The sequence below is a fragment of the Macaca mulatta genome, chromosome 13 (genome assembly GCF_049350105.2).
Source record: "Macaca mulatta isolate MMU2019108-1 chromosome 13, T2T-MMU8v2.0, whole genome shotgun sequence".
Taxonomy (NCBI): domain Eukaryota; kingdom Metazoa; phylum Chordata; class Mammalia; order Primates; family Cercopithecidae; genus Macaca; species Macaca mulatta.
Window position 1 is genome coordinate 50246860 of NC_133418.1, and position 12002 is coordinate 50258861.

The 12002-nt window shown below is 54.7% G+C and overlaps 2 protein-coding genes across 15 annotated transcripts in view; one reads left to right on the forward strand and one right to left on the reverse strand.

Moving 5' to 3' along the window:
• Positions 1-171: 171 nt before the first annotated feature.
• DOK1 (docking protein 1) lies at positions 172-3339 on the reverse strand. Of its 3 annotated transcripts, none has more exons than XM_001111248.5 (5): positions 2862-3339; positions 2227-2526; positions 2008-2101; positions 1614-1798; positions 172-1396 (listed from the first exon to the last, which is right to left on the reverse strand). In XM_001111248.5, exons 1-5 carry the CDS (start codon positions 3216-3218, stop codon positions 671-673), a joined length of 1662 nt encoding a protein of 553 aa, XP_001111248.4. In that variant the 5' UTR covers positions 3219-3339; the 3' UTR covers positions 172-670. The 3 variants fall into 3 exon arrangements, with proteins under 3 accessions (XP_001111248.4, XP_077815405.1, XP_028688190.1); XM_077959279.1 differs by lacking the exon at positions 2862-3339 and adding an exon at positions 2817-2845 and having other exon boundaries at positions 2227-2524; XM_028832357.2 differs by lacking the exon at positions 1614-1798.
• LOXL3 (lysyl oxidase like 3) overlaps positions 2217-12002 on the forward strand; it is a 23800-nt gene continuing 14014 nt past the window's right edge. For 7 of the 12 annotated variants that reach the window (XR_013402686.1, XR_013402687.1, XR_013402684.1 and 4 more), the window contains exons 1-4: positions 3523-3801; positions 5042-5366; positions 7552-7715; positions 8313-8527. Coding sequence is in view for 7 of the 12 variants with exons in the window: in XM_028832354.2 (XP_028688187.1) it covers positions 5054-5366; positions 7552-7715; positions 8313-8527 (692 nt within the window). In the remaining 5 variants the exon portion in view is untranslated. Of the gene's footprint in view, positions 2554-2675; positions 2837-3260; positions 3453-3522; positions 3802-5041; positions 5367-7551; positions 7716-8312; positions 8528-12002 lie in introns of those variants that run through there. The other 5 variants (XM_077959262.1, XM_001110611.5, XM_077959261.1 and 2 more) reach the window with 5 other exon arrangements.

Below are 12002 nucleotides of genomic sequence, written 5' to 3' on the forward strand. Positions count from 1 at the left end.
CCCAGGGCAGCCTGACTTGACTCCCCAGGCACTGAACCGCCACACTCCTGTTGTTCCCTTCCTGGACGCCTTTCCGTGACTCTCAACACATTCCTTGTTGTCCTCTTGATCCCCACCACACCCAACCCAACCACTGTGTCCCCTCTTTTTCTGTTCACACACATAAACTTCTTAAACCCAAGCTGACTTTAATGAGAATTTTAAAATTTTTAAATAGGTCTCTGGCAAAGAACAATGCAGGAGTAAGAATCCAGGCACAGTCCAACATCTCCCTGAGGCCTCCACATGGGCCCCTCAAACTGCACCCACTCTGACCATGCACCACTTTCCACAGACCTGGTCCCGCAGCTGTCCCTTCCTTTGGGGAAGTGGAGAAGGGACAGCTTTAGGAGGATACAGAGCCCATCCCTCAGCCTTGCCATCTGCCCCACTTCTTAGGACTTCCTGGGATTGTCCTTCCTTTGACTCCCCTATCCCTCTGGTCCCCTGGTCTCATACAGCACGGCCCCTCCCACCTTCTGGCTTCTGCTGGTTCTAACCATTTTCTTAGATCCCTAGTGCCACCTCCCCATGGTCCTCCTTAGCCACCTCAGCCTTGCCCTCCTTCTCAGGTAGAGGCCTCTGACTTGACCCCAGTCTTGTCAGTCCCTACTCTAGACAGCTCACAGTCTCAGCTCCCTGAGGCCCCGCTTTTATGGACCTGGCTGTATAGGGCTGAGTTGTAGCTTTTGCTGCCACTGCCAGTTGCAGTACCAGGTTCAGGCTTGGGAGCAGGGAGGGGCTTTGTGCTCCGAGGGGGTGGCACAGCATAGTCATCAGTGGCAGGGTTGTAGGGGAGCTCATAGCCCTCCTCCTTCACCCGGGCTTGGCACCACCATGCATCCTTGGGCTCCCGAGGCAGATCATAAAGGCCCTGGGGAGGGACTGGGGCCAAGCCTTCAGGTTCATCATAGATGGGGTCCTCTTTGGGGTCCGTCAGCTTGGCCTTCAGCAACTGCTGCTGTGCATGCTCAAACAAGTCCCAATAGAGAGGTTTCTTCCGTTGCACTCCCTCTCCTGCCCGGGCAGGGGTGCTGTCCAAGGGGTCTGAGTATAGGGAGTCCTGGGAAGGGCATGGAGCAATTCGCAAGGAGTCTAAGGGCTCAGCGTACAGGGCTGGGGGGCTGTCAAGGAGCTCTTGGGGGCCAGGTGGGGAAGGCAACTTCCCCTCTGCCACCTCCCCTTCATGGGAATCAGCTCTGAGAACATCGTGCCCCTGTCCGGCCTTTCCCTGGGCCTTCTGCCGGTGGATGGCAGTCTCAACTGCCTGGAAGATGTCATTTCCCTGTGCTGTCTGGAAGGTGAAGGTTCCAGGGCCGGAGGGGCAGCGGCGGCCGGCCTCGAAAGAGAACATGACCTGAGGAGGGTAGAGAGGGAAACACATTACCAGGAGCCATCAGAGGAAGTGAGTCACAGGCCTGCACTAGTTAGGGTATCTACAAAGAAGAGACCACCTGGGGTCACCGGGTAGGCAAGAAAGGGGGATCCAAAGGTCAGCGCTTCCCACCTTCTGTCCTGCCCCACCCCTCCCACAGCTGCCCAACCCAGGAAGCCCTCCCGGACAGCCCCTGCACCTTGTCCCGGCCATAGCGACGCAACAGAGTGTAGGGCCAGGACAGAAGTGGCTCCAGTATCTGACTCTGGGCCCCCATGGTCAGGAGAGTCAGCCTCTCAGTCTCCACCCTCAGCACGTAGGAGCCATGCAGGCCACAGCGCTCGGCGGCCTCAGTCCTCTGCACCGTTACCCAGAATTGGGATCCTGGAAGGCATATACGATTAGACAGCTGCTGGGGGAGGGGCGGGGGCAGCAGTGGGGACCCAGAGGACTCATGAGCGTAATGTCCAAGCACTCACTTGGAAGCCAGATCTCAGGGCCTTCCTACTTCCCCATGGGCCCCTGGGTATCCACCCACTTTCCAAAGGCCCTCCTCCTCACTCCATCCCTGCCCCGGCTTCTTAGGCGTCTACCTTCCCAGGTGGGGCTGTACAAGGAGTTCTCCAGCATCTCCAGGGCAGAAAGCTTAGGTGGGTTATCTGAAGGCGCCAGAGTCCAGCTGCCTTTCTGTAGTAGAGAGAGAGCATCGAGAAACCTGTAATTTTCTCAACGGGGAGTGGGTGTCGGTCTGAGCCAGCCCCATTTCTCTGCCTCTGTAACTGCCCCCACCCCACATCGCCGCAGCTCCTCACCGGAAAGGCGTTTCGGCACAGCGTCTGCACCCAGGCTGCACTGGACGGCGCGTCGGCCGCCAGCAAGTGCGAGCGCTGAGCAGTGTCCAGGCGGAAGGCAGTGGCGCCGGGCTCAGGCGGGGTATCCACGGTAACAGGGGCCACACTCACACACTCAGCCAGACGGATCACCTTGCAGTCCAGGCGGCGCGAGCTCCCTCGGCCACCCCCAGAGCTCGACCCCTTATGGTCAAAGAACTCGAGCCGCGCTACGCCGTGAGGACTGGCCGGGTAGAGCACGGCCCATGTCTTCCTCCACCTCTAGGGAGAGAGTGAGAGGGCTGGAGAGTGAGTGGCGTGCGCGGGCGGCCCGGGTCCCGACGGGGAAGGAGGGAGCGGCGCAGGTCGATTTGGGGTCTGGGGCTTCCAAACGGGGGGGCGAAGTTTCCCAAGGAGGATGCCACTCCGTCTCCCCAGGACCAGAACCCCGAGACTAGAGACGCTTCCTGGGAGCGTACAAAGCAACTTCGCAGGACAGTCACAGGCTCTCCAACTGCCCGCGCCGCGCTCCAGCCTGCTGCCCACCTCTCCCTGTTTCTGGGCTCTCTCACCCACTACTAGCCCGGATAAGGTTAGGCATCCGTGCCCCAGACTACCTTGGTCCCAAAGCGCTGACTCTGCAAAAACAGCGGCCCTTCCATCACAGCTCCGTCCATGGCCCCCGGCGGTTCCTTCCGCGCTTCCTGGCCCTGCGGCGGGAGGCGGGGCGGGAGGCGGGGCCGGGTTCCCTGGAGGCGTTTCCGCCCCTCCCCGGCCCCCACCGGCGGCCGCTGGGGGGTCGCGGTGGGGTGAGGGAGAAGAGCGAGAAGGAAGGGTGGAGGCCCCCGGATTAGCCTGGCGCTACCCAGGCCCCTACCCGCCGTCGTAGGGGCGCGCCGGTAGCTCCACCGAAAGTACTCGGTTTTGGCGCGAGGACCCTGGCCTCTGGACGTGGTGGCTGCGCGTGACGTCATATGTCCAACGTGACATCAGAGTGAAAGCCATGACCTCACCCCGAAAGCCCCCGGAGGCACCGGAGAGACCCACACGGGCCTCCAGAGCTTCAGTTCCCCTGGGCGGGCCCGCCCCCAGCCCCGCCCGAGCCGGGCTGTTTACACTCCGCTGACCCGGGACTCGGAGGGAGGGCTGGGACTGAACCGCTTCCCGCCACCACCGGGGACGCCCCGCCGCCCGGCGGCCGCTTGCATGTCAGCTCCCTGACCGCAGAGGCCTGGCCTCCATGCCGCGGGAAGAGAAAGCTTCTTTGAGCCGGCCGGGAGGGCCGGGGAGGGGGAGGGGGCGCAGCAGTGGCCCGCTCCACAGGGAGGGAGGACCCAGAGGAGGAGAGGAGGGAACTGGCCGGGAGGAATGGAGCGAGAAGGCGGAATGTGGGAGGGCTCAGGGGGATGTGGGAGGGAAGAACGGAGAAGGGGGAGAGAGGGGGGTCTAGTCTCCCCTGGCCGATCTTTTTTTTTTTTTTTTTTTTTTTGGAAGTCCTAGGACTGATCTCCAGGACCAGCACTCTTCTCCCAGCCATTAGGGTCCTGCTCGGCCAAGGTAGGGGGAGTCACGTTAACCGCAGAGGGAGAGAGTAGGGGATGGAGAGGATGTGGAGGGACCAGAGAAAACGGTGGTGTGGGATGGAGTCGAGGGGAAGCCACCCAACTGAGAGTTTGATTCTTGTCTAAGGGCATGTGAGACAGAGTACAGAGAGGAGGCACATACCGGAGGCGGGGGCTCCGGGTGTTCTGAACAGGGCCACCAGGCGCGCCCTAAGGGAGGGGGCTCCTCCGGGAGGCCCTACCCCTGGGTCCCCAAGCCAAAATGTCCCCAGAACAAAGCTGCCTTGTTGGATTGATTGTTTGGGTTGGGGGAAGCATGTTGACGGGGGCTTGCTGTAGAGGGGCTGTTCTCAGCCCTAGGCAGAGAAGGCCTTGGCTGAGGAGCCATAGCGCCTGGCCTCCGGTTGCCAGGTGACAGCGATGGTGGTGTTGGCAGGAGGCTGGGACAACCCTACCCCATCCCCCACCCAGCCTTAAGGCCTGGCCCTCCTGGGCCTCTTGACCCTGCAGGGCATCTAAGAGCCTGTGTACTGGGGAGGGCATGCAGCAGGCTCTCCAGGTGAGCTTTGGTGCCAGCCTTCCCTGCCTGGGAATCTGCTGGGTTAGGACTCTGGGCTTTCATTCAGGGGATCTGTGATCCCAGGGACGCCTAGGGCCCCTTACGTGCCTCTCTGCACAATCAGTACAGCTGTCTGTCCTCCCTCTGGGTAAATGGGGTCATCTGGATCCCTCCCACGTCCGCCCCTTGGCTCTTGTCAATCTCTCTCCTCCTCACCCAGGGCTTGCTTCATTCCCCTATACTGAGTGCTTGGTTCTTTTCCTATCACCTTCTATCTGTTGTCTCTCTCCTCTGTGTCTTTCTGTTTTTCTCTCTCTCGTTCCCACAGTTTCCCTTCCTCTCACATCCTGTCTGTCTGGGTCTTCCTCTCTGCGTGTCTCTTGCTCAGTCTCTGTCTCTTTTTCTTGACCCTTCTCTGACTCTTGATCTTTCATAGCTGTCTCTTATCTCTGGGTCTCTCAGGCTGTGCCTCTATGACCTGTGCCTCTGCCCTTATTTAATGTGCTTCTCTCCCTGTCTCTCTTGGTCCCTGGGGCTCTTTCTCTCCTGCTGTCTCTCACGATCTCTGTCTTACTCAGTGTCTGTTTTTCTTTCGTGACTTCTCCCTCTCTTTCTAACTGTGGGCCCCACTCAATCTCAGTTTCTCTCACACGTACTTTCTCTCTGGGGCACCCAGGCCTTCCCTACCATGCGACCTGTCAGTGTCTGGCAGTGGAGCCCCTGGGGGCTGCTCCTGTGCCTGCTGTGCAGCTCGTGCTTGGGGTCTCCGTCCCCTTCCACGGACCCTGAGAAGAGGGCCGGGAGCCAGGGGCTGCGGTTCCGGCTGGCTGGCTTCCCCAGGAAGCCCTACGAGGGCCGCGTGGAGATACAGCGAGCTGGTGAATGGGGCACCATCTGCGATGATGACTTCACGCTGCAGGCTGCCCATGTCCTCTGCCGGGAGCTGGGCTTCACAGAGGCCACAGGCTGGACCCACAGTGCCAAATATGGCCCTGGAACCGGTGAGCAATGATCCAGGCATATCCTAGGTATTACCTAAGTGTGGCTGAAGTGCAGGGAAAGGGAACACCAGGATGGCACAGCCATAGGGACCCATGACATCAAGAACAGCCAGCATTGAGTAAACCCATGGGTGACAAACCAAGCAACATAGTTACTTCTCAGAGCTGTGTGACCTTAGGCTAGTTGGTGCTTTCTCTGAGCCTTGGATGCCGTGTGTGCAAAATGACTAGATGATGTCTAAGTTCTTTTCTGCTGCAAAAGTATGATCCTACAAAGCCATCCGCAAAATAGCCCAGATACAGGTGAGCCCTGTACAAATAAAGTACAGTTGGTTTCATGGGACGCTAAGAGCAGGTAAATGATATCTGGATGTCCCAAAGTCATAAGGGGTCACAGACACTGCAGTTAACAAAATCAGGCTATAGGCCAGAGCTAAAATTAACAAGGTGGTACTGTCTAAGGACAAGTATAAAATCTAGGACAAGTATGAGTGTGGGTGGTGGAGGCTTAAGAGCAGTTCCCTGGGTGAGGCCTAGGACTGCGCCCATGGTATGAACCCACAGTGGGATTGATGGACAGAAGCAGGTGCAACCTGCAGCTGATCCCCCAGTTCCCACTGGCTAGACCACCTGTGGAATTAAGTGTCATTTGTAGATGCTGTGTTTTAAGAGGGACAGTAGAAAATGGAAATACTTTCACAGGAGAGCTGCCTAGATGTGAAAGATTCAGAAGCCAAGTTTCAACAAGGAATTGCTGAAGAATCAGGGAATTGATACGGAAAGTAAAAGCCTTGCAATAGCAATGACATAATGGTTGTTTTCAAATATGAGAAGGACAGTCGTGTGGCTGAGGGATTTTTCTGGTTGGCACCAAAGGACTGAATCAGATGTGGTGGGGGAAAGTCACGAAGAGTCACAAGGACTTTGATGACCTTGAACATTGGCTAGGACAGATGACCTTTGAGGCTGCGCCTAATTCTGAGAGGAAGTCAGTGATACTCCACAGGGTTCAGGCCAGGCACGGTGGCTCATGCATGGAATCCCAGCACTTTGGGAGGCTGAGGCGGGTGGATCACCTGAGGTCAGGACTTCAAGACCAGCCTGGCCAACATGGTGAAACCCTGTCTGTACTAAAAATATAAAAATTAGCCAGGCATGGTGGCTGCGCTTATAGTCCCAGCTACTTGGGAGGCTAAGGCAGGAGAATTGCTTGAATCTGGGAGACGGAGGTTGCAGTGAGCCGAGATCATGCCACTGCACTTCAGCCTAGGCGACAGGACAAGACTTCGTTTAAAAAACAAAATCAGGGCTGGGCGCGGTGGCTCAAGCCTGTAATCCCAGCACTTTGGGAGGCCGAGACAAGCAGATCACGAGGTCGGGAGATCGAGACCATCCTGGCTAACACGGTGAAACCCCGTCTCTACTAAAAAATACAAAAAACTAGCCGGGCGAGGTGGCGGGCGCCTGTAGTCCCAGCTACTCGGGAGGCTGAGGCAGGAGAATGGCGTAAACCCAGGAGGCGGAGCTTGCAGTGAGCTGAGATCTGGCCGCTGCACTCCAGCCCGGGCGACAGAGTGAGACTCTGTCTCAAAAAAAAAAAAAAAAAATTGGGTTTCGGACAGAGAGAAGAACAAGGGCAGCACAGACAGGGCGAGCACAGAAGAGAATGCAAGGATGTGATGAAAGGATCTTGGATGTCCAAGCCTCACAGATAGATCAAACTCCTAAGCCCCCATGTATTGGCTGTGTGGTCTTAAGCAATTTACTTAGCTTCTCTAAACTCCAGTTTCTTTATATAAAACGGTGTTCTGGCAGCCCTGTTCTAAGAATGATCACATATGTGCACACCATGGTAGAAAACCTGGCACGCAGTAGGTACCTGATTAATTGTAGCTATCATTGAATGGGTAGAGACTAATCAGAACATCAGGGTTGATTCTTGGTTTTTTATTCACCCTATCAGGTTCTTGAGTACCCCCAGATCACACCAAACTTCCCTCAATCTTATGCCCCCTTCCTATTCCCTGCCAGGGTCCCCTGTCCCTTCTCCACCCGTTATCATACCAGAAAGATGGGATCATCATGGCCAGGTGGGAGGCATCAGCACTCACTCTTTCCAACATCCCCATTACTCCCCCATCCTCCCTCCCCAAGCTTCTCTGTCCCTTCGTCTCCCCTTCCACAGGCCGCATCTGGCTGGACAACCTGAGCTGCAGTGGGACGGAGCAGAGTGTGACTGAATGTGCCTCCCGGGGCTGGGGGAACAGTGACTGTACGCACGATGAGGATGCTGGGGTCATCTGCAAGGACCAGCGCCTCCCTGGCTTCTCAGACTCCAATGTCATTGAGGTCTGCACTTCCTAGACATACACACACATACCACCCAGGATAGCCAAGAGGACTGTGGGGTGGTTAGGGGAGACATTAGAAAGTAGTTACCACTGGGGGATCATTTGGATTGGTGGGAGGCTTGGAAAAGCAAATGATAGAGCTCCCAGATGCTGTAAAATCCAACAGGGTTTTTAGCATTCGCATTCAAGGGGCTACACCTGGCATGAGCCTCTCCAGCTTCATCCCCAGTCACCCCTGGGGCACCTGGTGCTCTCCTTCTCAAAGGTTCCTGCTTTCCTGAGACATCTTCCTTCTGACTTTCTCCTCCTTCAAAGCCATTTCCTCTCTGAAGTGCGCCCTCCTGCTCCAGGCACAGGGAGGTGCTCCTTCCTAGTGCCCTGAATCCTCTCTGGGAGCAAGCATATCCCCCCGCGCTGCTGGCTGCAAGAGAGTCCACACCGCGGACTGCGGCCATTGTGGCCGCTCTCTCAGTGCCGCCTCGGGCCCATCTGGCCACTGGGTTTACAGCAGGCGCACCAAGCAGGGTTCCTTAAGAGTGGCAGGACAGGAAAGGTGCCACTGGGATTCTTTCCCTGCTTGTGGCCCCGCCCCCAGGTAGAGCATCACCTGCAAGTGGAGGAGGTGCGAATTCGACCCGCCGTTGGGTGGGGCAGACGACCCCTGCCCGTGACGGAGGGGCTGGTGGAAGTCAGGCTTCCTGACGGCTGGTCGCAAGTGTGCGACAAAGGCTGGAGCGCCCACAACAGCCACGTGGTCTGCGGGATGCTGGGCTTCCCCAGCGAAAAGAGGGTCAACGCGGCCTTCTACAGGTGAGGGGCCGCGGGCACCGGGCGGAGCGGGCCGGGATTGGGGTGCTCCCTGATGAATAGCCTTGGGAGACATCTGAGCAGGTCCGGGGCACGGGAGAAGCCGGGGGTCGAGACGCGCGGGAAAATATGGAGGCCGTTGCGAAGCTGGATTGTTGGGAAATCTTGTGGGACCACGAAAGGTGCCCCAAGGGCACCTTGAAATGGGGACCAGTGAGGGTCCCGCTCTCTCGCGGCCGACGCCTGGCTGGGCAGGCAGATTCCTCGGCCCGGGGCGTGCGCGGCCTCGCGAGGCCACTCCCAGGCCCTGGAGCGATTCCAACGCTGGCGCCGCCGGCCAGCGAGTTCCGAGTTCAGCAAGGACGCGGCCGCCCCTGGGAGGCGGCGCCTGGGTGTGTCCCGCGCGGGCTGGGCGCCCAGGGTCTGGGGACCCCGGGACGGCGGCGCGCGGTGGCCGAAGGGCGCCAGGAGACACGGCGCCCCCTCTCTGCCCGGGCCGCCCCCGGGCGCGTGTGTGAGCGCTCGAGCCCTCGGACTCCTGGAAGTCCTGGAGTTTCCCAGAATCTCTTTTGGCGAGGCCCAACCTCTCCACCTGCGTTGGAGCCCTGGGGTCCAGTCCGGCTTCCAGGGAAACGCATCACCCTGGGAACTGTCTGTGCTTAGCGTCTCCCTTCCCTGGAGCATCTCCTTTGATCTTTTTGAGAAACTGCCATTGACAGCCAGACATTTATTTGGAAATCTTTACACGCTCTCTCTGTAATCTACTTTGCAAGTCAAAAATCCTCCCTTTCTTCAGTGGTTCCCTAGATCAGTATTGCTGAAAGGCCACTTGATGTCCGGATAGCTTTCCGCGGGCACACTACTGCAGATGGGGTCTGATGCGGCCAGCCACTATAGAAATCCTCAACTCCGACAGAAGCATGCTCGGATTACACTGTCTTCCTACTGCGGCAGCTTCCCACTGCTTATACTGAACTTGTCATCACCTAAAACCAGTTCAGGTCTTCCCTATGCTTCCTACTGATAGAGCAGCCTTTTCCAACCCAGGTATAGGTGACGTTTACCCTATTACATTTGTTTTGATACAGAATTTAGAAGCCATAAAAAAGCCATGATGATCCCATGAGATTATCTTGAGTCCTGATGTGACTTTCCATCTGTCATCCCTCTCAGCCTCCTCTGCTGAACAGACATGGCAGCTTTGCCTTCTGGCTTCATCCAAATGGCTAAAAGTTGTTGTGAAAATGTTTAAAACCAAAGTCTAACTCTTCTTGCAAAATGTTCCTGCAGATTTTCATCAAGCTTCTAATCATCAGCTGTAAAATATGTTCCTTCCACCAACTGGGAAGAAACAGAACACTTCAATGATATAACCAACATTTCACCTGATCTATCTACATACTTCTTATCTGTAATGAAATCATGGGAGATTTTCTTAGTCTTTGATAAAAAAATCCAGAAATGCTATATTCACAGTCATTCTCCAGCCTTCCAATTTAGTAACCCTGTCAAAAAAGAAAATCATAGTAGTTTGAGCCTATTTTTACTGAAATCCTTTTAGGTCTCTTAAGAATCACCTTATTTTTTCCTAAATGCTCACAAACTTCTAGTTAATAATTTATTCTAGAATATTACTTATGTGTAGATTGAGGAATTGAGGAATCCTTTTTCGCTTTTTTTTTCTTTTGAAAGTCAGGATATTATCCAGTCTCCAGTCTTTTCTATACCTGCTCACACTTTCTTTGACTTGGTTCTGAGGCTCATCTGAAATGTCTTTCAGTACTGAGGATTTTCAGTACTTTATCTGGCTTGGACACTCAAACCACTTTAAAACAAACATGTGCTGTGCCTCTTTACTTTCATCCATCTTGGGGCTGCATTTCCTTCTCTGTGCTGCTTACCTTCCCTAATTTAAACCCCATGTTCTGAAAGATGCATAGCATTTAAATAGACATTTCCAGTGAAGAGGATAGCATGAACAAAGGTGTAGAGATCCATTCACCCAATATTTATTTACTGAGATCTTACTGTGTGCCAGGTACTGTTGTAGACGCTAGCCGTGGCTCATGCCTGTAATCCCAGCACTTTGGGAGGCCAAGGTGGAAGGATTATTTGAGCCCAGGAATTCGAGACCAGCCTGGGCAACATAGTGAGACCCTGTCTCTACAGATAATTTTTTAAAAATAAAATTAGCTGAACATGGTGGTGTGTACCTGTGGTTCTAGCTACTTGAGAGGCTGAGGCGGGAAGATTGCTTGAGCCCAGGAAGTCAAGGCTGCAGTGAGCCGTGATTATGCCACTACACTGCAGCCTGGGTGGCAGAGCAAGACCCTGTCTCAAAAAATAAATTAACTAAGGCCAGGCGCGTTGGCTCACACCTGTAATCCCAGCACTTTGGGAGGCTGAGGCAGGTAAATCACCTGAGGTCGGGAGTTCGAGACCAGCCTGACCAACACGGAGAAACCCCGTCTCTACTAAAAATACAAAATTAGCCGGGTATGGTGGCGCATGACTATAATCCCAGCTACTCGGGAGGCTGAGGCAGGAGAATCGCTTGAACCCAGGAGGCGGAGGTTGCAGTGAACTGAGATTGCGCCAGCCTGGGCAACAAGAGCGAAACTCCATCTCAAATAAAAATAAAATAAAGTAAGTAAATAAATAAGTGGTCAAGGAAGGCCTCTTGGAGAAGGCATCATTTGAGAAAAGACTTAAAGGAGGTGAGGGCACAAGCTATGCAGACCTCTAGATAAACATTTCCAGGAAGAAGGATCAAAAATGAAAATATTCTGGGGTGTGTGTGCCTGTATATGTGTGTGCGTGTGTGTGTGTGTGTGTGTAGTGGGTGATGAGATAAGGCATTCTTGTCCTTCTCCTGGAGGCCACTGTGGCTGGAGCTGAGTGAAAAAGAGGAAAATGGTAGGACATGCAGTGTAGGTGGTGATCAGAAAACAATGGGGAGCCAGATCCTGTGGGCCATCTGGGGGAAGCTGGCTTTTGTTCTGTGGGAGATAAGGAACCACTGGAGGGTTTGGAGCAGGGTTGTGACATTGGGCTTCCATTTTTTTTCAGTACTACTTTCACTGCTTTATTAGGAATAGACTGTAAGGGATGCAGTAGAAGCAAGAAGTCAGGTGGCTAGTTATGGGGTTATCGTCTTCTGAAAACCACGTAAAGAAAGTGAAAGATGATGATGACCAGCGAAAGTGGTGAAAAATGATCAAGTTTTATAGATAGTTGTGATGTGAGAGAGAGGAGTTAAGGCTCTCCAGGTTTTTGGCCCCAGCTAAGTATGCAATTGGCCTCACCTGACAAGCAAAATAGTGGATGGAGCATGTTTTGTTGGGAGATGGGCTTGGGGGTGGAGGGTAGGAACTTGGTTTTAGACCTGTTAAATTTAAGATTCTTTTTTTTTTTTTTTTTTTTTTTTTTTTTTTTTGAGACGGAGTCTCGCTCTGTCGCCCAGGCTGGAGTGCAGTGG